Source organism: Glandiceps talaboti, chromosome 1 (assembly GCF_964340395.1).
Source record: "Glandiceps talaboti chromosome 1, keGlaTala1.1, whole genome shotgun sequence".
In the NCBI taxonomy this organism is placed as follows: domain Eukaryota; kingdom Metazoa; phylum Hemichordata; class Enteropneusta; family Spengelidae; genus Glandiceps; species Glandiceps talaboti.
Genome location: NC_135549.1, coordinates 4,964,584 through 4,991,563, shown reverse-complemented (window position 1 = coordinate 4,991,563; position 26,980 = coordinate 4,964,584). Strand labels below are relative to the sequence as shown.

General features: G+C 35.3%; 2 protein-coding genes across 2 annotated transcripts in view; one reads left to right on the top strand and one right to left on the bottom strand.

The window, feature by feature from the left end:
* Positions 1 to 110: 110 nt before the first annotated feature.
* LOC144452703 (histamine N-methyltransferase-like) lies at positions 111 to 2,777 on the bottom strand. Its single transcript, XM_078144239.1, has 5 exons — positions 2,633 to 2,777; positions 2,104 to 2,279; positions 1,618 to 1,756; positions 773 to 1,084; positions 111 to 139 (listed from the first exon to the last, which is right to left on the bottom strand). The coding sequence occupies exons 1-5, from the start codon at positions 2,775 to 2,777 to the stop codon at positions 111 to 113; spliced, it is 801 nt and encodes a 266-aa protein (XP_078000365.1).
* Positions 2,778 to 6,466: 3,689 nt separating this feature from the next.
* Positions 6,467 to 26,980, top strand: part of LOC144436648 (uncharacterized) — a 44,892-nt gene continuing 24,378 nt past the window's right edge. The window contains exons 1-21 of the mRNA XM_078125490.1: positions 6,467 to 6,573; positions 10,629 to 10,793; positions 11,737 to 11,809; positions 12,412 to 12,522; positions 13,611 to 13,735; positions 14,145 to 14,331; positions 16,770 to 17,040; positions 17,388 to 17,500; positions 17,798 to 17,923; positions 18,383 to 18,465; positions 18,866 to 18,977; positions 20,705 to 20,850; positions 21,371 to 21,647; positions 22,334 to 22,431; positions 22,837 to 22,932; positions 23,369 to 23,506; positions 23,873 to 23,990; positions 24,484 to 24,600; positions 25,054 to 25,254; positions 25,757 to 25,866; positions 26,870 to 26,960. Of these exons, the coding sequence (XP_077981616.1) occupies positions 10,651 to 10,793; positions 11,737 to 11,809; positions 12,412 to 12,522; positions 13,611 to 13,735; positions 14,145 to 14,331; positions 16,770 to 17,040; positions 17,388 to 17,500; positions 17,798 to 17,923; positions 18,383 to 18,465; positions 18,866 to 18,977; positions 20,705 to 20,850; positions 21,371 to 21,647; positions 22,334 to 22,431; positions 22,837 to 22,932; positions 23,369 to 23,506; positions 23,873 to 23,990; positions 24,484 to 24,600; positions 25,054 to 25,254; positions 25,757 to 25,866; positions 26,870 to 26,960 (2,736 nt within the window). The 5' untranslated portion in view covers positions 6,467 to 6,573; positions 10,629 to 10,650. The remainder of the gene's footprint in view (positions 6,574 to 10,628; positions 10,794 to 11,736; positions 11,810 to 12,411; positions 12,523 to 13,610; positions 13,736 to 14,144; positions 14,332 to 16,769; positions 17,041 to 17,387; positions 17,501 to 17,797; positions 17,924 to 18,382; positions 18,466 to 18,865; positions 18,978 to 20,704; positions 20,851 to 21,370; positions 21,648 to 22,333; positions 22,432 to 22,836; positions 22,933 to 23,368; positions 23,507 to 23,872; positions 23,991 to 24,483; positions 24,601 to 25,053; positions 25,255 to 25,756; positions 25,867 to 26,869; positions 26,961 to 26,980) is intronic.

The following is a 26,980-nucleotide window of genomic DNA, read 5'->3' as shown; positions in this document are numbered from 1 at the left end:
GATATAAATCCTTTCCTGAGAACATTATACATGACATTACGGGTATGAATCGTATATGTTGCAAACTTTAAAGGAGAATGAAAGTCGCTAAACCTCGGAGAATAGCACTTCTAGAAACTTTGATATTTCTTCTCATCATCTGTATGAATAAAATATCGAACATATATACAGTATTGTCTCTATTCTTTCATATACTTGTGAACCTTGACCTCCTAGTTATATCCTCAATTCATCAGAAACTCTTTGACTGCCACAGACACTCAAGAAACTGCATGCCTACATTAACGCCGAGCAGTTCCCCTAACGATAAATAACATATCTGTATTATTCAAAAACCAAAGATGGGCGCCCCATCAATCTCATGTTCGCTTTCCCCTGTGATTTTATATCAAAGGGCCCTAATGAATGTAGATTGGATTGGTCCTAACAGGTTCGCTCATTTACTAGTATCTATACATATATGTTCTTAATGTTAGATCAAAACCGCCTCTGAAGTAAAGCCATGAAACTTTGCCAAATCTGGATGTAGCCTATAGAACTTTCATTTGTCCCTGCAGTGAGTGAAATCAACCTCAAGCGAAGGGTCTAGACTATTAGAGGGATGGTGAAGGTAAAATCACAGTGAAAATGGAACGGGGAAAACAACCGAATCGATAAAAGGTGATCTTGTTGAACTGTAGTATATGAATAAATCGTTAAGTTACACGGACAATGAATTATAATGTTTTAGTAACTATTATCACATCAAAATTGAATTTCACAAAATGTTTACCATCTTTTCTATAAGAACAATCCCCAAGCCTCAAATAGTCCATAAATTCTGTTTTGATATCCTGTGGACATTTTTGAAAATCTTTAGCGGCAAATAAAAAATTCAGGACCATTTCGCCATCTTTGTTTCCCGTTTCCAGACAATCGGTGACGTCAAGTCTAGCGTCACAATTGATGACGTCATACTTCATCTGATGACGGTCCAATACTGGGCATACGTCACCGCTACTCATGGCTTCCTTCAGAAAGGAGCTTTGCAACTTCAACCGTGGACAGAAGTCTTTTTGTAGTTTGTACCAAAAATCATCAACATCTGCAGATTGTAAGATTATCTTTACAACATATAAGAATACAATTGTGATATGAATTTTAGCATACACCCAAGTTGATTGACACGGCCACTGACCTATCAGTAACCAGTAACAAAATAATCCTGTACGTCAACACAGGAACATTTGGGGTATGATAAAATAGAACTTTGAGATTTAGTATATAAGAAAACACCAAGTCTTGTAATATGATATAGTACCCCTAAATACCCCTCCTGTATTGAATCCACGGTGGGCTAAGTGAATAAATAACAGAGTGATTGATCAACTGCTTACTTGGTGACTGGTTGAGTGTCTAAAAGAATATCGAAACGATATACAGGAATACCACCTTTGACAAACGTCACGTTAATGTCAGCTTGCATACATGATACCACTAGGGTGTACATACATTGAAAGATTTGCCATCGTTGTTCACTCGTTACTCGGGTGTTTATCTACAATTTACTAATGATTCACAGGAGCGCCCACAACTTCTATATATCCTGGCTGGGGTACGTTATAAAAAATCTCTTACCTGAATTGATAACAATCAGCATGATTCCATTGTCTTCAAGAACATCGTAATAGTATTTTAAAGAATCGGCAAATGATTCCACGTGGTACAACATATTTACCAATAGAATCAGGTGAAACTTGTCTTGATTTCTTCTAGCCTAGAGAGAATTATAATTAATTAGTCTGAGAACCAGGAACAGCATTTCATTGATTTGCCTGAAAACTCTTATGATTTATGAGTTTGAAATTATGATATATTTGATACATTCACACTGTTATAAAAAACCAATAAAATCAAAGATTAATAAAAACAAATTGAATTAGATAGACAGCTCGTGGCGTGGTTGTTAAGCGCTACTCTATGTACAACAAACAATACGTATTCACCACCGTTATTTGATGAACTATCGGTCATTTTATTCATTGTGCCATGTTATGGTCGTACAAGGTAGTGAGAAAGAAAATAAAGCAAATGTGGTATTTGAAATAAATCACTATATTGTACCTCATACTGTTTTGTAGACTCCGGTAGCCACTCAAATGTACAATTCAGGAGACCAGCTTGATCAGAAATCGTCTTCTTCAAATTTTCTAAAGCATTGTTCACTGGTTCGATTACTCTACAGTCGAAGTTGTCAAACTGCGCATTGAGTAAATTCAGCATTTCTAACAGTTTGGTACCTAATGAGAAATTTTAAGGGGGAAATATGAGAAACATATATGTAACTAAATTGACAAAACCATGGAGGTATTAGGGCTAATTCTCCCATAGCATAATAGAGCAAGAGTGAGCGCTTAAATTTGTTCATCTTTTTGCGTTTGAATTTTAAACTATTGAACGTCTTTCACTCTGCACTATATCAATTTAAATTTTGTGTTATATCTATTGTCATCCGGTTATTTCTGTCTTTTTTTTCATTATCGATGTTATCACTACTCTATATGCTTACATGTTGTTCATTCAACTCTGTGCCATCAAGTCCAAGTCAAATTGACTGAAAACATACCAGTTGATTCAACTGAAAGAATCCTACATCGGGACTCTCTACCCATGGATAATTTCTTCACTACGTCAGGGAAATTCTCCTTAATCCAGGCAAACATTCTCTCATCTTGGTTGCTTCGTTTCAGATACACAGGTAGTACCTGGAATAGTTCACTCATTGGCATACTCTCCATCGCAACCACCTGATTGTAAAAGACGAAAGCAATAATTGTATAAAGAAAGACAATGCTTTATACCTTGCACGGAAGCAAAGTCTCTATAATACAGAAGAGGTCGGGGAAGGGGATCGCGCCAGATCTGTTGCACAAATTGTGACCCTCCAGGGTTCCATTTTCTAAAATGTGTCGTCCCCCTCAATTTCCTTCTGTAAAACATCACCCCCCCCCCCCCTCCTTTCAAATATTTCAAAAATAAAAAACATAGGTTAAGATTTGTGAAACAATAGGGGTATGAGTCTCTAAATCAATCAATCGATCCCACCGCTGCCAGCACATTGATAATTTTAAATGCATTGATTGTTTCCCGCTACTGCCACCACAGTGAATTTTTGTGTTTTAGATCCACATGGCCAGACCTAGATACGCACTGCCAATACTGTCTTGACCGAGGTCAACGTTAACATCGATCCCCACTCCACCACATTATCCCTAACGCAGTGCTGATTCCCTTCACTCCTGTGTGTGAGACCTACTCCTCTTCTCAAAACTAACTATTGATTCCCTGCATTATTGTCAGTAGCAATTTTACTGATATGTTATTATGACATTACGGTACAACGGTGGCAGTGGTGGGATGTGGCAGCGGTGGAATGCCAAGGTCACGAAATTTTATGCAAAGTATACACTGAATAAAAGTAAAAATGTGACCCTCCACAAATTCTACTTTCTAAAATATTGTCCTTCCGAACGCGATAATCGATAACCGAACCAAAGCTGATCAAATTAGCCCCGAAGTCAGCTCGGCCCTCCTTCACCTGTAATTACTTAAAGTAGCCATATGGATGAGGATAAGATATTTATTTTTTGATTTTTGATTTATAAAACAATTTTATCATGGCTTCCTACTTGAAAAATCAACGTGAAGCAACATAGACCAAGTCCTTGTTTGTAACTGAATAACTGAATAAATGATGTGTAAAATCTTTATTATTGTACGTACAACAACAAACGTTTTAGACATTTCTTTTTGCAATGTATTGAGTTACATACACAGACTTAGTCAATGTTGTTTCATGTTGATTTTTCAAGTAGAAAGCCATGATAAAATTGTTTTATAAATCAAGACTCCAAAGAAATACCTTATCCTCATCCATATGGCTACTTTAAGTCTCCCGAGAATGACTAATTATTTGCGTTTCAAAGATGAGTAAATAATTGCTGTCTGTTCGGTAGGCGAAGTGTAGTTGCCACCGGTGCTTAGACATTTAAATAATAATAATAATTATGATAAGTAGTTCTCTTCCTTTTCAAACAGACCTTCAAGTTTTAAATTTTTAATGTCGGTACCGTGTTTCGTGATTCTTGTTTTTTTTCTGTCTAGCCTATTTTGTTCCGACTCTAATAACTTCTTCAAGAAGATTCTAGTACACTCATAAACTGAAACAACTCTGAATTGCACTATTTATGAAATGTAAGGGGGAGCTGAATAAATGTGTATGATACGTGGGGATAGCAACCAACGTGAACGCATGCAATTTGTGCGTTCTAGCTTATTTTCATTGTGTTTGATTCGAATGCCATGAAATTTAGAATAGATGAGTACTATGCTAGATTTGTCACAGTGTACTGTCTGACAAACTGAGATATGTACACTGTCCTCTAGACAGTCCCAGACGACAGTTGTCTATGTCCAGGCAAAAAAGGCCTCTTCGATTTAATTATACCCACTTTGTTTATATGTCTGGTGTCTTCAAATGACCTAAAATCTGACGTTTAGTATACACACGTCACATGTACATGAGTACTCACGTACTGGGCTGAACTTTGATTCCACATCGAGAGAAAATGATACGGGTGGCAGCCGGTCGATTCAACTTGATCGTGGCAATTTTCTCTGATGATTCGAACACGTACACGTACACATACTCACCTTTCAATCAACTTGAGTTTTCCTGTCAGCTGTAGTTAATGTAATTTGCTTACGTGATGCATCACATGTATGTATATCGTTGGTAGGTCACTTTGCTAAAATGATATACAATACACTTATTTGGGGTTATTCAAACATGCATACCGACCTTTGTATTCTCAAACATCAGTCCAGCTTTTGAAACTTTGCCTTGTGTATGTTGAAAGACCTTGACATATCAATGTTTGTCATGGGGGCACCTCAAGGCTGCAGACACCAGTCAGGTCAACTATGAAAGTGTGCATATTGTCAACGTATATGACTCTTAGTGTGTACGAATACTTCATTGTAATAGTGTAGCTTGGTAGAAATAAAAAGTTCTATTGTGATCGACATTTACGGTGTGTAATTCATAGGTGAGAATGCATCAAAGAAGCAACGTTCAGTTCGTGCAATAACTATCAAACTTACTGGCTGTCCATTCGCTTGTCAACATTTATAATCTTTTCGGAGCTTTTATTACACCTAGTCTCATTTCACTGCAAGTACAACATTAAAATACGATATAGACCATTACTTTGAATTGGGATCAGCATATCTTCAAGATTTCGAGTTATAAAAAAAATCATTGTATAATGTTTTAAATAGTATAGTAAATGACTTTAGCTTATTTTATAAAGTTTTAAATCGGTGGTATTATGGTATGCAGTGTCTGTTAGACTGTTTCGTCACAAACTTAACCTTTCTCTTCTGAAAGTGTGCAGTACTGTTCCAAGGGATAGACTGATAACATGTTCATCTTGCTAGTATTCTTTGTAGGCTTGGATTTGGCACAAGTTTATCCATTGTTTTTTATGGTAAAGTCCATTCTTTTTAAGTAGAAACCAACTTCCACATCGTAAATGTGACGTGTCCGCACAAATGAAAATGGGAACAGCTCAAATGAAGAGAATACATATTTGGCGAAAATACAAATTTGTATTTGTGTTGTATTTCTCAAAATTGACCAACGTGCGTCACCAGTATAGATTGTTATTTGATGTATATAATGGTGTGCTCTGAAACGTCAGCGCATGTCTTTGAGCTGACAAGGGAGCCTGTATGGGTGAAATAGATAAAATGCATGCTGATTTATTATTTTATTACTATTTGTCTCGAATACGTAAAAAAAGTTTAGGGTCGGCGTGAAAAACTTAAATAAGATGACAAAATTGATGGGATTCTCTACCAGGAGAGCTATGTCTCATAATGCAGTGCTTTCACTCAAAATAATACTGTGGTGGTAGTAGTTGGCCATGGGGGAAATAACCAATGCCTTTAAAATTTTGTGGCAGCGGTGGGATTAATTCCTTGATCTGGGACTGGTGTCCTCTTCCATGTCTGTTAAACCATGTTTTGTAATATTTTAACAATTGAGAGAGGGTCACTTCTAGATGGCGGAATCAGGGAAGGTACCATGATTTTACGCAACACTGAGCCCGGATCTGGTTTCCGCTCCCCCCCCCCTCATGTAATTACTGAAAGCTGCCTTACACAGACATCGTCTATTATTTGAGGTACCCTAAAAGTTCCATCTATTTTCGTTCCTAGTACATAATGTTTTGCAGAAAATAGCGAGGCAATATTTGTTCTGATTTTGTGAACGAAGTGATTGTTACAACATGTAATTTTGCCAATGACAATGTAAAGGTTCAAAGGGCAGCCGTAGTTAATATATTCAGTTGTTAGGCTGCCGCGCGCGGTTGGTTGCTATCCCTGGTTGTACGCATGCTCAGTTCAATACTTAAAATGACCGGATGTTTTCACTTCGTTACCTGTGCAAAGCATACCTGTAGTTGTTAGTATGTAAAGTTTTCGTGTAAAACGATCGGAGTTTCTCTTTCTTCTACTTCCTTCAACAAGGTAAGTATCTGTTCCAAATCAACATGTATTCTGACACTATGAACAGTCACTTTGTCTGCCTGGCAAACCGTTGCACAAGTTTGATTGTGGCCATTGCCATCGCCGGCATGATTCCTGATCCGTGTGCAATCTGGGACATGTCTCATTCGATTGCAAGTGTCATATGTCGTTATATAAGCTTTCAGATAGTTTACTGTCTGTTGCTCTACTTCCCCTCCCTCTCTCCCGCCGCTCTCACGTTGCTGCAGTTGGTGAATATAGCTGTTGTTTCCATAATAATATACATTTCCAAGCTTCTTTCCCCCATCACTGCACTTAGTCCTACCACACCGCTAAAGTCTAAAGATCCTACTTGCAAACAGAGTACATTTATAAGTCTGACATTGTCCCGCTCCTTCTGGCTGTATTGAGACATTGTCAGAATCGACTCCCTATACACCATTTGCAAGCATTCTGACTACAGTACTCAGCTCCAGTGAACCATACATGTAGATTCCGAAGTGCTAGTGAACCACTCCATGATCCATAAAGCATGGCCATCTCAGATCCCCACTGTTTTCAGTAGCTACATGTATACTATATGCCTGTATTTGTTTTACCATCTAGTTGTTGGATGTAATATACAGTTAATTTGTATTATATAAAATTGAATATTATGTATGGAGCCATGGTCAAATTGTGTAATTTAATAGTAATAATAGGCTATATAGTATGTCAAATATCAATTGCAGAAAAGGTAACAGAATTGTTTCCATTATAACATTAACTTAATTCATGCAGACAGCAGGTAGAGTTTTCAAAGGGTATGAAAAATCGTAAATGTTGAAGTGGGTCTGTTCTTTATGGAAGCCAGTTGTGCCTACCCTGGGTTTTAATTGTGTCAGTACATGTAGGTATATCTCTTACATATAAATGTTTCATCTGTCAATCTCACTATGGATCTATTATGAAAATAGATCTATTAGAATAGATCTATTATCTCATAATAGATCCATGATCTCACTGTGTTCGATTAGATCATCTTGGCCTTGGTAATGGTATGCTTTAAATTCTGCTCAAATCTCTCTACAAAATTATTGCATAGATTTATTGCATTTGCAGCACTCAGAAATCTAAATGTCATATTATATTATAATGTACAATGAGTATTCTGATGGTATTCAGATAGCACAACCTGGACTTTATCCAGTGATAGTTGAAAATAGTTCTAGAAGTTGCCAGAACTGACTCTTCTGAGCCAAGCCAAGCTTCTTGGTCCTAAGTAATAATTACCAGTCATGCGAGAAAAGACTTAGATTGTGGTTTTCAGGTATTTGTCAATGAGGAGATAAAGTGAGACAAATAGTAAAAGTCCTTGATTTGTAAGAAAGACGTCACTTGTGACAATGAGTCTTTACTTAGTATTGATTGAAGATTTTTGTAGTAGTACTAGTAGTGATGATGATGGAAGACATTACTAACCTGCCTTTACTAGTATTTGTTAATATCATGATTACATATTTTACAATGGCAGTAATTGGTGTGCAAAATTATACTGTTATAATTTTTTCTCTATGTTAGTTTTCAACATGTTAAGATAAGATAGCACCAGAAAGCACACTTTTATTATTTGAATTTCAAAAAAGTCCACGAACAGGAAAGGGGGAATCTCTCCGCCATACCACCCCCCCCCCCCCCCACACACACACACACTTGGTCATTCCACTGCTTTGTACCTATTGTTTCCTTTCTTTTTTAAATTTCACTGGCAACTTTTTTGAAGTTAGCTACATCCCTGCTGAGTAGTAAATGGAATAAATTAGGTAGGAAAAAAATCATCCCCAAAAAATTCAACTATGTCCCAAAACAATTACATAATAACTATAATGGAAAAATCCATTAGCATAGAAGACATTGTTATATACATGTACATGTTTACACAGTTGAAATAATTCTGAATCCAGACATAGTGAAAGCTACCAAGTAGGGTCTGTGTCACAGATTTACATATACTTTGTGTATGTTTAACAGATTGGCATTGAAAGAAAGTTCTTCAAATATGTGGAACTCTATAACCAAAATTGTTTTGACTCTGTGAGTGGCAATTTTATTTTGCCAGTGCATACATTTATTTTTGCATGTGTAGTAATATTGTACATATACAATGTACACATGTACAAACAAAATTATGAAATATAGAAATAAGAACGCCTGTGTGTAAAAATTGAGTTCCCGGTGACAATGTAAGAAATTGCATTACATTCACAATATAACTTCTGTAAAGTTTTGAAGTAGGGAAATGATAGGTGTATTTGAACACAAACCATACAGCCTGATTGAAGCCTGCATTATATGTGTTGCTGTCAACATGAGTAAAGTTTCCATTGTATAGTATAAAAACTTAACAATAGATCTCTACTGTTAACAGTAAAGAGCTCACTCTGTGTTTAGTATGTACACGTATGAATGACTCAAAGTCTTGCATGATTACACATAGGCTGAAATTTAAAAAAAAAATAAAGCACACCTTCATTTGACCTTGTGAGATTATACAAATGACTGAACGCAGAGAAGGTGACTTTGAAATGCATCCATGGCCAGAGTTATAATAAATTTGTAAATGAACTTGGACAATAATGGTCCTTCTGAGTCAATGATCTCATAAAAATTTGCATAACAAAATAATATGTTGTCATGTTAATATATTGTTTAAAAAATTATACTGTGAGAATTAGCACTACAATGTATTTGAAGGCCACTAGAGGAGAATCGTGAGAGTACGTCAGTAATCACCCAGTGAGTGACTATAATAATTTGAGCCATGTACAGTTTCTTCTGCAAGGATTCTATCGCTAGCTGCAAATTACAACCTACAATGTAGTTGTTTGTCTCCCTATCTGTACTACCATACATGTACACATTGAAATGTTGACTGACAACTGAACACTAGAAGTTAATTATACCAATTTTATCTATCAAGCAGATAGTAATCAAAGCTACATAGTGTACCATACATGACATGTTTTGTAGTATTTAAACTGTGTTGTAACTCATGTTTGGTGCCCATGTTGCACATGAAGGCAGAGTAGAATGTTTACATTGTATACACAGTAACAATAACACACACACAGTAGTCAAATATCTACTGCTTGGTAACCAGATCTGCAGTGACAGCTGACTAAATAAATACATGAAGTACCCCATAAACATATTATGCTCTGTTTTGCTCAAACCAGTCAGTAGGTATGTTCCATAGATTTACAGAGGTTTCTCTGTTTATACAAAATGTACATGTTATCATATAACTTGTGGAAATGCTGGAGTGATAAGGTTGTTCAGAACATAATGGCAAAAACATTGTCCTACATCACAGTAGGCAGTAGCTAGCTAGTCTCTGCTAGTAATCCTCCCAAAATATACATGTAGGAGAGCTTTTTGTGAGACCAGAAAAGTAGTTACATGTACAACAATTTGCAAAAAGAAAAATTAAAAAATATTGAACTGATAAGGTCTCCTGGCAACAAGAGTCAAATTTGAAGTCCAGGAAGTAAAATGTTGGGTTTATATGTTGATCCTTACACATGTAGGTTTGTACAAAGGTGGCTGTCAGTGCCTGTGTGAAATAATTGGTAGATTTACTAATAGAATGATGAAAATTAGAGAATTTATACACATTGTAAATTATATAGTCTATAAGTATAACTTGTAAAAAATGGTTTTGTTTGTACATGTGTTCAAGGCACTAATTGTAGTATTTTTTTTACTTGTTTTGGGAACCCCATGGTAACAGCTACATGTATGGGACTTCAGGCAAACTTGTGTAGATTTCCATATTTCATGTTGATAGGTATTTAGCCATGATAAATTACCATACATTGAGCTGTTGTGATAGATTTTACAGAATTATCATGGTCTACCATAAACAAACACTGGGTGCTAATCATTGCTCCTTTATTGTGGGCTGCAGCCCCCCCCCCCCCCCCCCCCCCAGCTGTGCAACCAATAACTGATTCCTACAGACTATATTTGTATTGTTGTATTATATAATTTTACTTCCACTTGACTTACTGTTTTAGAAATTGCAGATAAAAGAGCAAGATGTTTAAGGTAGAAGAATTGTACAATGTTGGGGGCAGTGAGAAGATCAAGTCTGTGGAAGAAGAGCTTTCCAGGGAATTGAAAGAACTGAAGGTTGATATTGAGGAAAATGAAATGCTATCAGGAGCTCCTAGGGTTACAAGGTTGGTATTTATACAGAGTTAAAAAGATAAGTACATTCAGATGAGTGTTTGTGTTCACCCCACAAATAGTAAGATACAGTATATCATCCAATCAATGATGACACTCATAAAGCCCACACTGGGATAACCCTACATTGTACAATGAGTTACATTTTAGTCTAGTTCCTGACAGGGACCATATTACATGTGTACTTCATCACTATAATCCCAATCTAGTCAGTCCCGTTGCTTGAGCACAGATAACTGTGCTCCCCCTATGGCGTTCATATAAACATAATGGCGTTGTCACGTCCCCACGTGATTTTAGTTTAAATAGACTAGTGGTTGAGTCCTGGTTGGACATTTATATATCATATCAGTCCTAGATCCTAGAAACATGAGAACAATGATGACAACAGCCTGTCAATCTGTGATGGATTACTACTGACATGCACTGTTTGTGCTTCGCTTACCATGTGGATTGAACCAGTACTTTTAGTACCTTGAGCAATGGAATTGACTAGACTGGGATAGTGATGAAGTACACATGTAATATGGAACTAGACTAGTTACATTTGTATACGTACAATGTACATGTAAGGCTGATGATACCCTGTACCCTCACGAGGATCACTTTTCAGACTTTTCATTGAAAAATCAAAATGTACAATGTGCATGTATATGTATATCTTTGACAACTACTCCACTCACATTTTGATAAATGTGATATCTTTTTAGTCTTCTTTTTTTTGGAAAATCATGAAAAAATGCAACTTTTAATATTGTATCCATCAAACCGTGAAAAAGAATTTAGCATAATTTTGATCTTTTTTTTTGAAATTCCTAACAAGCTGGTGTATCTTCATGTAGAGTATATAATTATTTTTAAATGAGCAAATTCCTCTGTTATTGAGTACAATATTAATAATAACATAAAATGTGTATGTTTATGTTTGATTGACAGTTCCCTAGCCCTACCACGTGATCTGGAACATTTTAGACAGGAAAGAAAACATGTAATTGAGCGAGGATTGCAAGTAAGTTGTCATGGTTACAGAATATATGTCAATGAATCTCTCTTGTGTCCTAGATGTAGTGATAATTGGTTACAGTTCACTTGCCACTGTTGCCATAACTACTGGTATGTAAATTGACTGTAGTAATACAATGTACATGTATGCATACATGTTATTTCTATCTTTATCAATAATTCAACACTACATGGTTACTATGATTAGTTAACTATCAATCATCACAACCATAGAGAAATAAATGGTTTGTGCGAGGTAAAATGTACATCATGTATGAAATGAATATGTGCATATCTTTTGATATCTATAGTATGCAATGATAGTACATACATGAACTAATACGTTTGTGCTCATGGGGAAATTAGTTATTTTTTGTTCAGTGACTTCTGCCCTTTTCATTTACAAGTCAAATGAAATATTTTTGAAGAATCTAATCTCCAGAATATGACCATTAAATTTTTAATTTGAATGTTACCATAGCTGCATGTAGCCATGGTATGTACAATGTAGTACATTAATTATTGTGTACCTCGTTGTTGAATTATATACATGTATGTGTGCATTGTTCATGGAATCCTTTATAAAGTATGTCCGTCTTGTATATCCAGGTTTATGAAGCCCACCCACTTATAGTCCAGGCTGATGTACTCACTGAAGAAGCTGAAATAAGTATGAAACCAGAATACACAGATAAAAGTTTGCCACTTATACTACACCAGGTAATGAAAATTCATAATGTAAACATTTTATAAATTAAAATAAAATAAAATATCTCTTTGAACACAAAGCAACATCTCTGTCAGATGAAACAAGAATGGTTCAAACACAGAACTATTTTATTTGTGTTCACAGTGAGATAAAATATAACATTTGATGTGTATGTGTGCACTATCAATGCCTGTATTTTGTTTTTTTTAATTCATAGCAAAAAAAGGGTGTGTGTGAAGTAAACACACAGTGTCGCCTAAATGAAAGTATTTTAGTAATTTGAGTTCCCAGTGTAGTAGGAGGCTGGAGTTACATGTATGAACACATATAAAAAAAATTATGTGTCTGCTATTCAAAATATAGTATGCATTATTTAGTATTACTAAAACTGTGTGTCTCAAGTGTTTGATACTGTTAAAGAGGCATGAGTACATGTATGTAGATAAGACAATACTTTAAACAGGCTAGTTCATTATAAATATCAACAAAGCATTAGTAAGTATACCACACAGAGAAATCTAATATAAATTGAAAATTTACACATGTCAATATGACAACGATTTACTTGACATATATACTGACAAAAGTGTTTGCATAAGAGCAACCATTCAATATGTCTGAAGTGTTGTCCTTATCTACCTGATGTTTATCAGACTAGTGACAATAATAACGTGCATGACAGCACAGTTTCAACAATGTTATATGAAAAAGGTTGTAAACATAATGATATAGATGTAGACAGCTTTGTTTAGTACGCATAGTTTAAAATACTGAATCAAGTTATCATGTGTGTATATGATATTACTATGAATTATGCATCATGTTTATCAAAAAAATATTCATTATTGATTATTGATTTATTTATAATAATAATAATAATAATAATAATATAATTTATTCCCACATACAAAATTTGTTTACAGAACAGAACAAAATATCCTTATGTATATACAATAGACGTGTTATTCGGGAAAAGGGTGTGGAAGTAGTTGTTACACAACTAATTGAGTCCTCCCCTAACAAAACATATGACACTTATCATTAATTTTGCCCTGTTATTTATCTATTTATTCATTCATATTAATTTGTTCCTTTTCAGTACTTTTGTAACAGAATTCAACAATTGGTACACTGTAAACACATGCATATGTTGAGATGGAAGAGATTTTGTTCCCATACCAGTAGCTTGGAAGCTATGTATCCATTCTATCATAAGAGACTAGCGTAAGTTTTCAAATTGTACTTTAGTGCTCAAGGTGTATAATACTATCAAAATAAAACTTTATGGTCCAGGCGTAAAGGCTTTCCAACCCATACTAAGGACATAGAGATTGTTAAAGTCAGTTACAACAAAGGATTGACCAAACCAATCTAACAGACTAGATGTCAGTCAAATGGGTGATAATGTCAACTTTACTATCTTGATAAAACTTTTATAATCTTGGTGTGGTTTTACAAGACATCAATTTTTAATTTATGTGATTTTTATCACTGTATTTAAAATGAAAGCCAGCACTTACATACACATATTAACTTACATACATGAATTAATTATTGATTATTTAACTCCTTGCTACTCTGTAGCCTGACTATTTCCATTATCTTTGAATGACTTTTTATGTCTTTTTTTTAGATTAATTATGTCTGAGTACAATGATGCTCTAGCAAGAGCTAAACGTCTGTCTGTCGCCAAAGATGATCTCACTTCCAATAAATCACCTGTTGGACCGGCAGTAATAAGTGCACAAGATTTACAGATCTATACTAGATGGCTGACTTGTCATCTTCATTCTATCAAGAAAATACATAGTTATCTTAAGGTAAACTTTATACAATGTGATGTAGACCATCCTACATTCAATGTCCATGGGTAAACTTTATACAATGTACTGTAGACCATTCTACATTCAATGTCCATGGGTAAACTTTATACAATGTGATGTAGACCATCCTACATTCAATGTCCATGGGTAAACTTTATACAATGTACTGTAGACCATCCTACATTCAATGTCCATGGGTAAACTTTATACAATGTACTGTAGACCATCCTACATTCAATGTCCATGGGTAAACTTTATACAATGTGATGTAGACCATCCTACATTCAATGTCCATGGGTAAACTTTATGTAATGTACTGTAGACCATCCTACATTCAATGTCCATGGGTAAACTTTATACAATGTGATGTAGACCATTCTACATTCAATGTCCATGGGTAAACTTTATGTAATGTACTGTAGACCATCCTACATTCAATGTCCATGGGTAAACTTTATGTAATGTACTGTAGACCATCCTACATTCAATGTCCATGGGTAAACTTTATACAATGTACTGTAGACCATCCTACATTCAATGTCCATGGGTAAACTTTATACAATGTACTGTAGACCGTCCTACATTCAATGTCCATGGGTAAACTTTATACAATGTACTGTAGACCATCCTACATTCAATGTCCATGGGTAAACTTTATACAATGTACTGTAAACCATCCTACATTCAATGTCCATGGGTAAACTTTATACAATGTACTGTAGACCATCCTACATTCAATGTCCATTGGTAAACTTTATACAATATGATGTACAATGTACATGTAGACCATTCTACATTCAATGTCCATGGGTAAACTTTATGTAATGTACTGTAGACCATCCTACATTCAATGTCCATGGGTAAACTTTATGTAATGTACTGTAGACCATCCTACATTCAATGTCCATGGGTAAACTTTATACAATGTACTGTAGACCATCCTACATTCAATGTCCATGGGTAAACTTTATACAATGTGATGTAGACCATCCTACATTCAATGTCCATGGGTAAACTTTATACAATGTACTGTAGACCATCCTACATTCAATGTCCATGGGTAAACTTTATACAATGTACTGTAGACCATCCTACATTCAATGTCCATGGGTAAACTTTATACAATGTGATGTAGACCATCCTACATTCAATGTCCATGGGTAAACTTTATACAATGTGATGTAGACCATCCTACATTCAATGTCCATGGGTAAACTTTATACAATGTGATGTAGACCATCCTACATTCAATGTCCATGGGTAAACTTTATACAATGTACTGTAGACCGTCCTACATTCAATGTCCATGGGTAAACTTTATACAATGTACTGTAGACCATCCTACATTCAATGTCCATGGGTAAACTTTATACAATGTACTGTAAACCATCCTACATTCAATGTCCATGGGTAAACTTTATACAATGTACTGTAGACCATCCTACATTCAATGTCCATTGGTAAACTTTATACAATATGATGTACAATGTACATGTAGACCATTCTACATTCAATGTCCATGGGTAAACTTTATGTAATGTACTGTAGACCATCCTACATTCAATGTCCATGGGTAAACTTTATGTAATGTACTGTAGACCATCCTACATTCAATGTCCATGGGTAAACTTTATACAATGTACTGTAGACCATCCTACATTCAATGTCCATGGGTAAACTTTATACAATGTGATGTAGACCATCCTACATTCAATGTCCATGGGTAAACTTTATACAATGTACTGTAGACCATCCTACATTCAATGTCCATGGGTAAACTTTATACAATGTACTGTAGACCATCCTACATTCAATGTCCATGGGTAAACTTTATACAATGTGATGTAGACCATCCTACATTCAATGTCCATGGGTAAACTTTATACAATGTGATGTAGACCATCCTACATTCAATGTCCATGGGTAAACTTTATACAATGTACTGTAGACCATCCTACATTCAATGTCCATGGGTAAACTTTATACAATGTACTGTAGACCATTCTACATTCAGTGTCCATGGGTAAACTTTATACAATGTACTGTAGACCATTCTACATTCAATGTCCATGGGTAAACTTTATACAATATGATGTAGACCATCCTACATTCAATGTCCATGGTAAACTTTATGTAATGTACTGTAGACCATCCTACATTCAATGTCCATGGGTAAACTTTATACAATGTACTGTAGACCATCCTACATTCAATGTCCATGGGTAAACTTGATGTAATGTACTGTTAATTCTTGATCTAGTAGGCACATCCAAACCAGCCAAACTTTCACCCATTATGTGTGAATATACAAAATGTTACCAATACATTTACAATGGTCTGTATTTAAACTTTCAATTCTTAACAACCTAGCAGTGCTTTCACGTCAGTTTGATAGTTTTGATTTCTAACAGTCTTTTACTACATTACAAATTCAGATCTTAGAGTGGTTGCCTGTTAGCCATAAATACGACATTATGCCAACACCATCTGATGATGTCAAAGAGGACATATTGCAACCAGAACCACCTGCTGATACAGCTAGAAGTGTTTACACCTCAAGAAGTGACACGAAGAGACTATCACATACAGATACTCTATTCAGTAGGTCATCACGTCCTGGTTCAGCAGCATCAGGGCTTACAGCACCACTACCAGGATCCATCAATCTATTGAGTACCACTGCAGTATCATCTGCTCTTGTTGGTGGTAAGTTTAATGTGTAAATAAAAGCTTTTTTCAAACTGTTAGGTAATAATTAATGATATTAAGTCTGTCATTCTTGCCAAGAATCTCGGATCATTGCACTTAGGTTAATGGAAATGGAGAAAGTTCTGTTTAGAGTTTTTGTATGATCATTTTTGTGAGGAACACTGGTATAATGAGAACCATGGTACTATTACTAGTAGTACTACTTCTGTCAGTAATGCTGTCATAACACTGTCAGTGATTTGGTTTGATAACTGTATTCTTTGATATTCATCTTTATAATTGAAATTTTTTGCCCTGAAAGCAAGCATTCATCAGTGAAACTTATAAACTCTTCTTCCATGTAGCTGGAGGTATGGTCTCCAATGAAGCTACCCAGGGTATACCACTACATGTTACAGATTTAGAACACCTCAAACCTTTGTTGGAATTCTTGATGTCATGCTATGGTGTACAAATGGTAAGTGTTACAGTGTGCAAGTGGTAAGTGTTTAAGTGTAAAAGTGTTAAGTTCTATGGTGTGCAAATAGTAAGTGTTCTATTGTGAGAATCATAATTAAGTTCTAATGCTTTGAACATATCAATGTTGCTTTAGGTGTAAATTGTAGGTTTTGAAATTCAAATCAAATTCTTGGTTTTGACTACTTTCAACTAACACAATGTATTAATTGTACATTGTCTTGGCTGGTGGTTATCTCAAAATGTACAAAAAAATGTATGTTTTGCATTTAATTGCAATTCTTGATGTTTTTTCCAGGACATAACTCAAATCGTGACCACAGCAGATGAAATGGAACTTGTCGCCAATGTCAACAGAAGATTTAGAACATACTTTGCCAAGCAAGAACAACAAAAAACATTCCCAACATATGATAAAATAGAGGTGAGAATTTCCTTCTGCTAGTCTATGATTATCTTTCAGCAAAATTTGTCAAATGATTGCATTGGGTATTTGATGATCAAGTGGAGTGGGTCAAGATCATATGTATAGTAAGCATAGTATAGTCAACATAACATGTGACAAGTACATGCAACCTCTCTGTTCAAGGAGTCAGGTGATACACAGTCGCTGTGATAGTATCAGGTAACCCGATAGACATTAAGATTGTTGACTGCAAAGTTCAGAGAAATAGGGAAATTTATTCATCAGTTTTACTATTATTACAAAATGTAGCTTGCATGCATTAGAGTTTATCAGTGAAAACAATTGAATCTGTCCCTTATCACTAGTTTATTTGGTAGAAGTTTGATAGAAGTACACTAAAACTGTACAAGTTTCATCCATTCATCCCATTGTTTACATTATACTACACATCCACCACTTTGTCTTGTTCATTTTCAGCTTGGTCTTGAGATGTGGGGGACAGACAGCCCATCTAAAGCATTGAAGAAAGAATCTAACTGGTTGTCATTCATCAAAATCAAGTAAGAATAATATGTGTGTATAACTTGAGATTGTAAAATGTACTCTGTGTGTACATTGTGTGTGTGTGTGTGTGTGTGTGTGTGTGTGTGTGTGTGTGTGTGTGTGTGTGTGTTAGTTATGTGTGTGTGTGTGTGTGTGTGTGTACGCGCGTGTGTGTGTAGGTGTGTGTGTTTGTGTCTTGAATAATAAACCTACTTGATTCCATGTACTAGTGATGCTTTGTCTAAAATATATACAATATACAATGTAAGACAAAATGCAGTGGGTTTCATAAATGATATGTAAACTACATTTTCACATAATCAAAACATTATTGTAATTCATTGCAACCATTTGAAATATGATACATGTAATAAATTTATATTTTCTAATATTATATTTATATCGTGTGTTTATTAGACCAGAAAGAGATCCTCAACAAGAGAAGATGTTGACAAAACTACGGCAAAAGAATAACATAGATTTACTATTGCAAGCACAGTCTAGATTTCTGACGGTCACTGATTCAACTGTAAGTATATAAACATAATATTTATAAATAACGTTGATTGTTGATGTGAAGTTTGTCATGAGATTAAAAAATGACTTAGTGTTGACATTATAAGGGCTGATTTTGAGTTCAACAGAGCCTATTATGACACATATTTGTGCACCTACTTCTACTGATGGATACTTGTGCAAACTGAATCCCAACCATATCAAGATCCTTCTATCATCTTTTCCTAATTGTTTGTAGAATTGATCAAGTCATGGATTGCATTAGTGTGTCAAAAGTGTCATTTACATCTTAATGTGCATAATTTTGTATTAGCAAGCTGTGATTAATCAGTTTCCAACTTTATCAACAGTTAACTGTTCATCATTTGAATATCAAATCAAAACATCAAAGTTCAGTCTTGGACTTTAGAGTCATATGTATGCACTAGCACATATAGAATAAGGCCAGGACAGTTTCCTTTCAGGAGATCTTCTAAAGGTGTGAAAGACAATGTCAGAACAGGTTTAGAATGGATTGAATAGAGATACTGATATCATGCAATTGATATTCACTAACATTATACCAGACAGGATAGGAATTTAGTACTGTCCAAGTCAATTAGGAGACTAGAATATAGACATAGAGAGACAGATGGATCGCCAGGGGTGACTTAGGCAAGGCTAGATACAGTACAGGTAATGACATCACAGAAGACATTGGCTGTACATGAGTAGTTAGGTGAGTGATAGCAGGAACATGTACATGTAATACTAAGTAGATAAGTTTGTACTGAGAGATGTATGTACAATAAGGCATACATGTAAGTAACATATATCAATAGTGTGATATTGTACTTAGATACATTGTACATGTTATGTACCTAACAACTACACTGCATGGCTGTATACATGTGACCTAAAGGACAGATTCAGATGACAAATATGTGTGTTTAGAAGATGAAGGGCTCTTTAAAATTTACCGAAAAAGACAACAGACAAGTGTCCTATTAAGTGTAGGGTTATAGTTCAAAAGTTCAAATGTTTGGGGTCAATTAATAAGTTACAATTTCATTTACTTTCAAATACGTAAATGGTAATCTTTGAATATGCGCATCTATTTGTTGTAATAATGTTTTATTATGAGGTCAAAATATTGGTATATATACAATGCTGTACATGTGAGCATAAATCAATATAATGATTAGTTTACAACTTATGAAAAATCACCAGTGCATTTGCCTGCTTGTGGTAAGTAGGAATGAGACAAGTTTCATACAACTGAGGCACCCCCTGTTGTTGTATCAGTTGTATTATTGTTTTACCTAATAATGTCCTTGGTGTGAAGTCTTTCCTCGGTTCACTTCATTCAAGCAAGCGCACTGGTGTTTTTGCGGGTTGTACATTGTTGCAGAGGTGAGAGGTCACTCAAACAGATTATTGTAGTTTGGGTAATGTTTTCAGTATATAAATGATGATACCAGACTTTGGTCATATTCTGTCAGTGGGTGACCATCTGACCATTTTAAAGTGTGTATAATGACAGTTTTTAATTTATGTGTAATATCTGTTTTAAATAATGTTATATACATGATTGTAATTTTATGTCCAGAAAAACCAAAAGGTGAAGTTCCATTTATTTTTGCATAAAATGGACCAAAAAGATATTTTGATATTTGATAATAGAATTGATAGATATTAGTAGAAATTTGACACTTGTCAGTGATTTCTGTCTGTCTGTCTGTCATGGTTTTTGTTATATAGAAAGTCCAGGATGCTTTGAAACAACACGCCATTGCTGTAAGAGATCCACCTACAACCCAACCTATATCAGTCACGTCACACAAAGCAGCATCTAATACCAGTAGTATTTGGAGGAAAATCTACTTGAATAGTGATCTGTACAGTGGGTAAGTCTATAATGTAATGTATTTTGTCTAGTGAACATTAATTCAGTGACACAATTTTGGACTGCTAGATCTGTATAGTGGGTAAGTCTATAAATTAAGTGTAAATTTTGGTGAACATTTACTCACACACTTTTGGACTGCGAGACATGCCTCCCAGACAGTACTATTTAGTATAAAGGTGAATCAATATACAAAAAAAGCATACCTGTTACTAGTACCTCATGTAAATCCTGACAAGATACTCTCATATTTTGGCAATCTAACTAGATGAAAACCATCAATACGAAAATCAAATATATATATCCCTATAAACATTCACTTCACATTTTAATAAAAACATGGCTTGCAATATAGGCATTTTCACCTCAGATTAGGATGTTATCTGCCCTCCTTATGTCAGGCAGATTATCATCAGATCGTAAAGGCATAATCCATATTGGGGGCAGTGTATATATTTTATAATAGTTGTGGGGGAAACCTGAGAGTTTGTGTCACACTGTCATTATATTCTCTACTACAGACACGCTAAGGAAGATGATCTGACAGTGGTGGAGTTTGATGAGAAAGATACAGACAATGTCAATTTCAGTGGTCGGACATCTAGAGCTGGGTCTAGATCTGGCAGTGCGACAGGAAGGCGACGTAACAACAGTGATGAGTACAACTATTTCAATGCAATGCAGATGTTAGGACTTGACGACGATGATGAAAGTCACCAAGATCCTACCATGATACAGGGTGGTTATCTATCGTTTCTTACTCTGCGGCATCTAAGAGTACGAGATCTACAACGAAGTGTAAGTATATAAAATAATCACAATATTTACACAGCTTGGCTTCAGACAATTTTGTTGAATTCGTACCCAAGAAGGAGGTTATGAAGATTAGTTTTCATTATTTCATTTGGTATCACTGATTTAGTTGTCTTGTCCTGTGTATCCTCTTTTGTATACATAGTCAGTGTTAATGTTTCCTCTTTTAATCTGAACACCTCAACCTGAATCTCACAAAATGAGACATCACCCATTTAGAAGTGGTACTATGATGATGATGATGATGATGATGATGATGATGGTGATGGTGATGGTGATGATAATGTGTAAATAAATCACAAGTTCTCAGCATATGATACATGTAATTGGATTTAGACTGAAGTGTTCATTTGAACTGAAAATGCACTATTTATTCTCTGATCAGTCTACATAATGAAGGAATTCAGTTGCATTATATCTGCATATGCACATATCAACATTTGCAAGTCCACATTTGCATAGCATAATATGCATCTTAGCGTTTAATGAGAATACATAGCTTTGGTGCTGCAGAACTTACAATGTAAAAAAAAGAATAACGCGAGAGTGAATCTCCGTCACATACCTGATGACAAAAGAATACATGATGAATTAATGAATTTCAAATTAATTCTGATTTACTCTTGATACATCATGTTTATAAAGACTGTTATTTCATTTTGATCTGACAGTGTTTGAGTATTCTGAATTACTTTCGCTCTGTGGAGAGAACTCTGACAATCAATGATGGTGGTCTGTCTTTGGAGAGTGGTAAACAGAAGAGAACCAGGTAAGATCATGATTGTTATTGGCATTGCCATATTAGTGCTTTATTCCTGGATAAAATGATTAAGGTATCAAGTCGTCTTGTAATTTCTAAGTGTGCTGTTTATTAATGGTAATCATACTGCAAACCATTTGATTTGGTCAAAAATGATATAAAAACTGCTAGACCCAAGATTCTCCCGTCCTCTTCCCTTTCTGTTGGCAAATGGCAAGTACAGGTATAATGAGGTACTGTGCCTGCTTTTGTGTGTGTGTGTGTGTGTGGGGGGGGGGGTGTTTGTGTGTGTATATTAAAATAGCCAATACTATATGTCCAAAAATTGTTAGGACCTGTATGTGTGCAAACTGTCAACAAAGCAAATTTTGTATTTTGTAAACCTTTCACCTAACCTTCCCTATTACCTTACAGTCAGAATCATAGAGTTGGTGTACGTGAAGGAGGTCAGGATGGTGGAGGTGGTCTTGGATCACATCACTACCTGCATTATACGCCGGCTGATTACAAGTAAGTAGAGCACATAGTGTGAAAATGGGGGTGGTGGTGGTGGTGGTGGTGGTGGTGGGGGGGGAATCTTGAAAGGACATGTTGCTTGTAATAATTTAACAATGAGGGGCATTAAACAGTGTTTGCCAATTTGCTTTCAGGAAAGTGATATGTACATGTAAATCTAAGTGAGTCTGAGTATTGTATTTGTTAGCTAAGCTCACAACACTTGACAAGGACACACATTTGTATTATGAAATAAGTTTAGATTTTGTTATTAGTGGTAGTAATACACTTGTTATTAAATCCTTCAAATTATCAAATGATATTACAAGGAAATGTAATATGTGCAATTCAAAATAAGTTGATAAGTTCAATACATGTGGCAATTTCATCATGGTCATATTACATGTGATGTGAATATATCTAATTTGGTAACGCTAACTGTACATTACAGAGTCAGTGAAACAGAATTTATGGAATTCTCTGAAGTTGAAAACCATGATGACTTCTATACACTTGAAGAGGGCAAAGTGCATGTCCAAGACCAGAGAGGATACTATGTAATTTATGATGCAGCATTGAAAGATCTAGAGTAAGTACATGCTAACCAAACTTTTGCTGCTGAAGACTTTCATGGACTTGTGTGTGTAAGCAAAAGTTTTGATTTGTCCTAGTCTGTAAGGTACATGCATGCTGTGACAGGGCGCCCTCACACAACAGTCAACCCCTTTCACAGATAGAGCGGAGTGACATGACATATCTCACAGTGTAAATTTGTCCCAGTGTATCAATTACATCTTGGTAGCACTTGATGTATACATGTGAAAGAGGACTATGTGTGTAAAGGGGGTATAGACAAGAAAATGATCCTGACTTCTACCTGAAATCATGTTGTAGATGTATTCAGAACTTAGTATATGGTGTTTATATTGTGTGGTTATTTCATTTCTATTTGCAGGGATCTAGAGAAAGATTTGTTACTGATAGCCACCCACTTCATAGAGAAAGATAAAGAGAATAGATGTGTAGATGGTGTCGCTGGTATGAGGCGGGCAGACTCTGCAAGAAAACGACAGGTATACAGATGTTTTATAGTTAGTGATTAAAGTAAGAAAGGTTTCAGAATGTGTACATATATCTTGGTTTCAAAATTGTGATCCTTTGGTTTGAGACTAATACTTGAATTGATACACTTGTTCAGTGGTTATACACCATACATCATTTAAAATGTAAATGTAGATACTGAGAAGTATTTATACTACTTATATTTATAACAACATTTTCATAGTAGATGTTATATTACCTCTTGTGCTGTTATGAGGAAACTGTTTCCCGAGGCTTTCAGCTTCAGGAAATAGTTGCTATATAACTGCTTTTGTGGTCAACTAGTGCACTCATAGCCAGGCAATATGTGTATAATAGCACTGTCATACAATCTATGTGTTCAAAAGAGTTCAGTGAGGTATGCAGTTATTGCTGGATATGGGGGGGGGGGGGGGGTGATAGTAAAGTGTAAAAACAACTCAAACAAAATATATTTGTGTATAACAGTATTTGTTTATGTTTCAGAGTCTACCAGCTGGAGATGTTGACATGCCCATGTATGGTCATCAACAAGTTGATAGGTTTGCTATACTTCTAGATCTGTGGACAAATGAAGCAGCCTACTTAGAAAATAAACGACAGGTACAAATTCTTTTCCATCTTCAATTTTTCCAGATTTATTTTACTATTTTGAATATGAGGTTCAGGCAAAACTAGTTGGTATTCAATAATGGATTTATAATATACCACACTGTATAGTGCAATCTGTTAATCATACCTCAGCTGGTTCAAATCTTATCAGAAAACAGAGTACCAGTTTAGATTTCTTTACTGTTTGTGATGTCTTCTGTTTTAACATGTCTTTTCTTACAGTTATTATCTTAACTTATTAAGGAAAATGTTGATGCAAAAGAACTGTCCAATAACTACAATAAAAAAAGCAGTTGAGACACTGTCCGAACTGTTACCTAAATAGATGAGCTGGTATGAAAGATATTACGTCTATCTAAAATCAACCTTGTAAAGGCTTAGTTACATTTTGTATGTAATAGGTATTTAAGTTTTGATATGTGTATAATTCTCTTTGTATTACAGTTACTTGACTGTTACGTGGAAGCCTATCACAATGTGTTTGATATGCAAGAAAAGCGGCAACTAACACAAGTCATCACTAACATCATCTACAAGAGACCTCGTTTTGACTTTGATGCAGCATACTTTGTGAAGACATACAGAGCTGAAAGTGTGTGTCTACGTCTTCACTGCAGTCTTGTCAAGTCTATGCTTGATAAACAGGTCAGTGTCCATCAAAACACTTCAGTCTTAATGTAGTGAGTGTCTTTAAGTCTACATCGTATCAGGATAGTTTTGTGTTAACCAGATTTAAGACAATTCGTGACAGAACACATTAGTTTCCATGGTTACACTATAAGAGTGAATAAGTTCATTCCAGAATGGTCCATGGCAACAGGTCAGAGTAGTAATGTCAGTATCACAGCCAAGAACATTTTTATTGACCATATTTATTGATAAAATGCATTTTAAATATTTTTTTTAATCTAAGGTCATTGGCATATATTTGTAACTTTTCTTTTCTCTTATTGGATGCATGAAACTTACATATAAAACTCCAAAAATATGTGTCTAGTGAAGTTTTCACTCTGGACTACATTGTAGTGTATTCTTTTACATCTTATCTGACATGGTTATTTGTTTGTTGGTTGGTTGGTTGGTTGGTTGGTTGGTTGGTTGGTTGGTTGACTTATCATGTAATTGTTGTTTGTTTGTTGATTGACAGATTGATGACCAGAGAGAGTACATACAGAAAGTGACAAGAGACGGTGATACAGAGTTTGGTCTGCCACATCAGATTGTACCCAAACAGTTAGTTGCCTTGAATCTCAGTCGGTAAGTTCCTAAAAATTTGTTGTTTACAATCAATGTTGTTGATCCGTACACAGTGTTTTTGCTAAAGTTTGGGAACCCCGGTAACAGAAAGGGGGAAAGAGGTAAAACTGGTAGTGCTTCCCATGCAATGTATCATAGTTTAGGTGGGGAACCCTGGTAAAATGATGTGGGAACCTCGGTAGATTTTACCTACTTACTGCCCTTAAATAAAACACTGGTACATTTGTACATGCTCTCCAACTGTCTATCTCACCATAAATGTAAGTGACATTTGGTAGTTTGACAAATGTTACATAAAGACATTGCGAAATTCATGGAGTGCACCCTCTATGGGGATAACTTGCCAGTCAGTCCAACTGTCATTCTACTATTAGTACCTTTGGGCATAAATATGCTTGCCTTATCATTATCGAATGGGGGAGGGGGGGGGGGGCACTACCCTGTACTGACTACTGTAATCCAAGTTTATCAAGTACTGTATCAAGTGTTCCAAATTCAGACTGAGCCTCATTTTGTATTTCTGCCCACTATAGCCATCAAAGTATGTAATTGCTATATTCATTAAACTGCAAATTAAAAGAAGCTACCCAGTACTATCAAACTACTATCATGTGTTTTCAGTAATAACTCCAAAACTTTGATCATGACAATTTTTTCAATTATGACATTTCAATTTCTATAATGATCAACTCACCATAACTATAATATGTTGAATGCAGTGTTTTTCTTAAGATTTTGAAACCCTACTAACGAAGTAAAACCTAGATAATCTTCATAATCTTGTACATAACCATCTTTTTTGTGGGAAAGCCATATACTATGGGAATGTATCTACTCACTACCATTAGCAGAAATACTATGAACCTGTCGAAAGGAAATTATAGTGATTTTGAATTTTTTTAAACAAAAAAGTAGTATTCTCCTTCTAAGGCTTGTGCAGACTGATTCATATTGATGTAGCTGAGCCACAATAATAAGTCAGTCTGTGTTCTTTATTTTATAGGCCAGCCTTGAAACATGTCTACATGTTAGAGTTCCATCCATCACTAGCCTTGGCCAGTAGATTACCTGTGTGTCTAAGTACAGCATTCTTTGTAAGTATTTTACCTTTCAT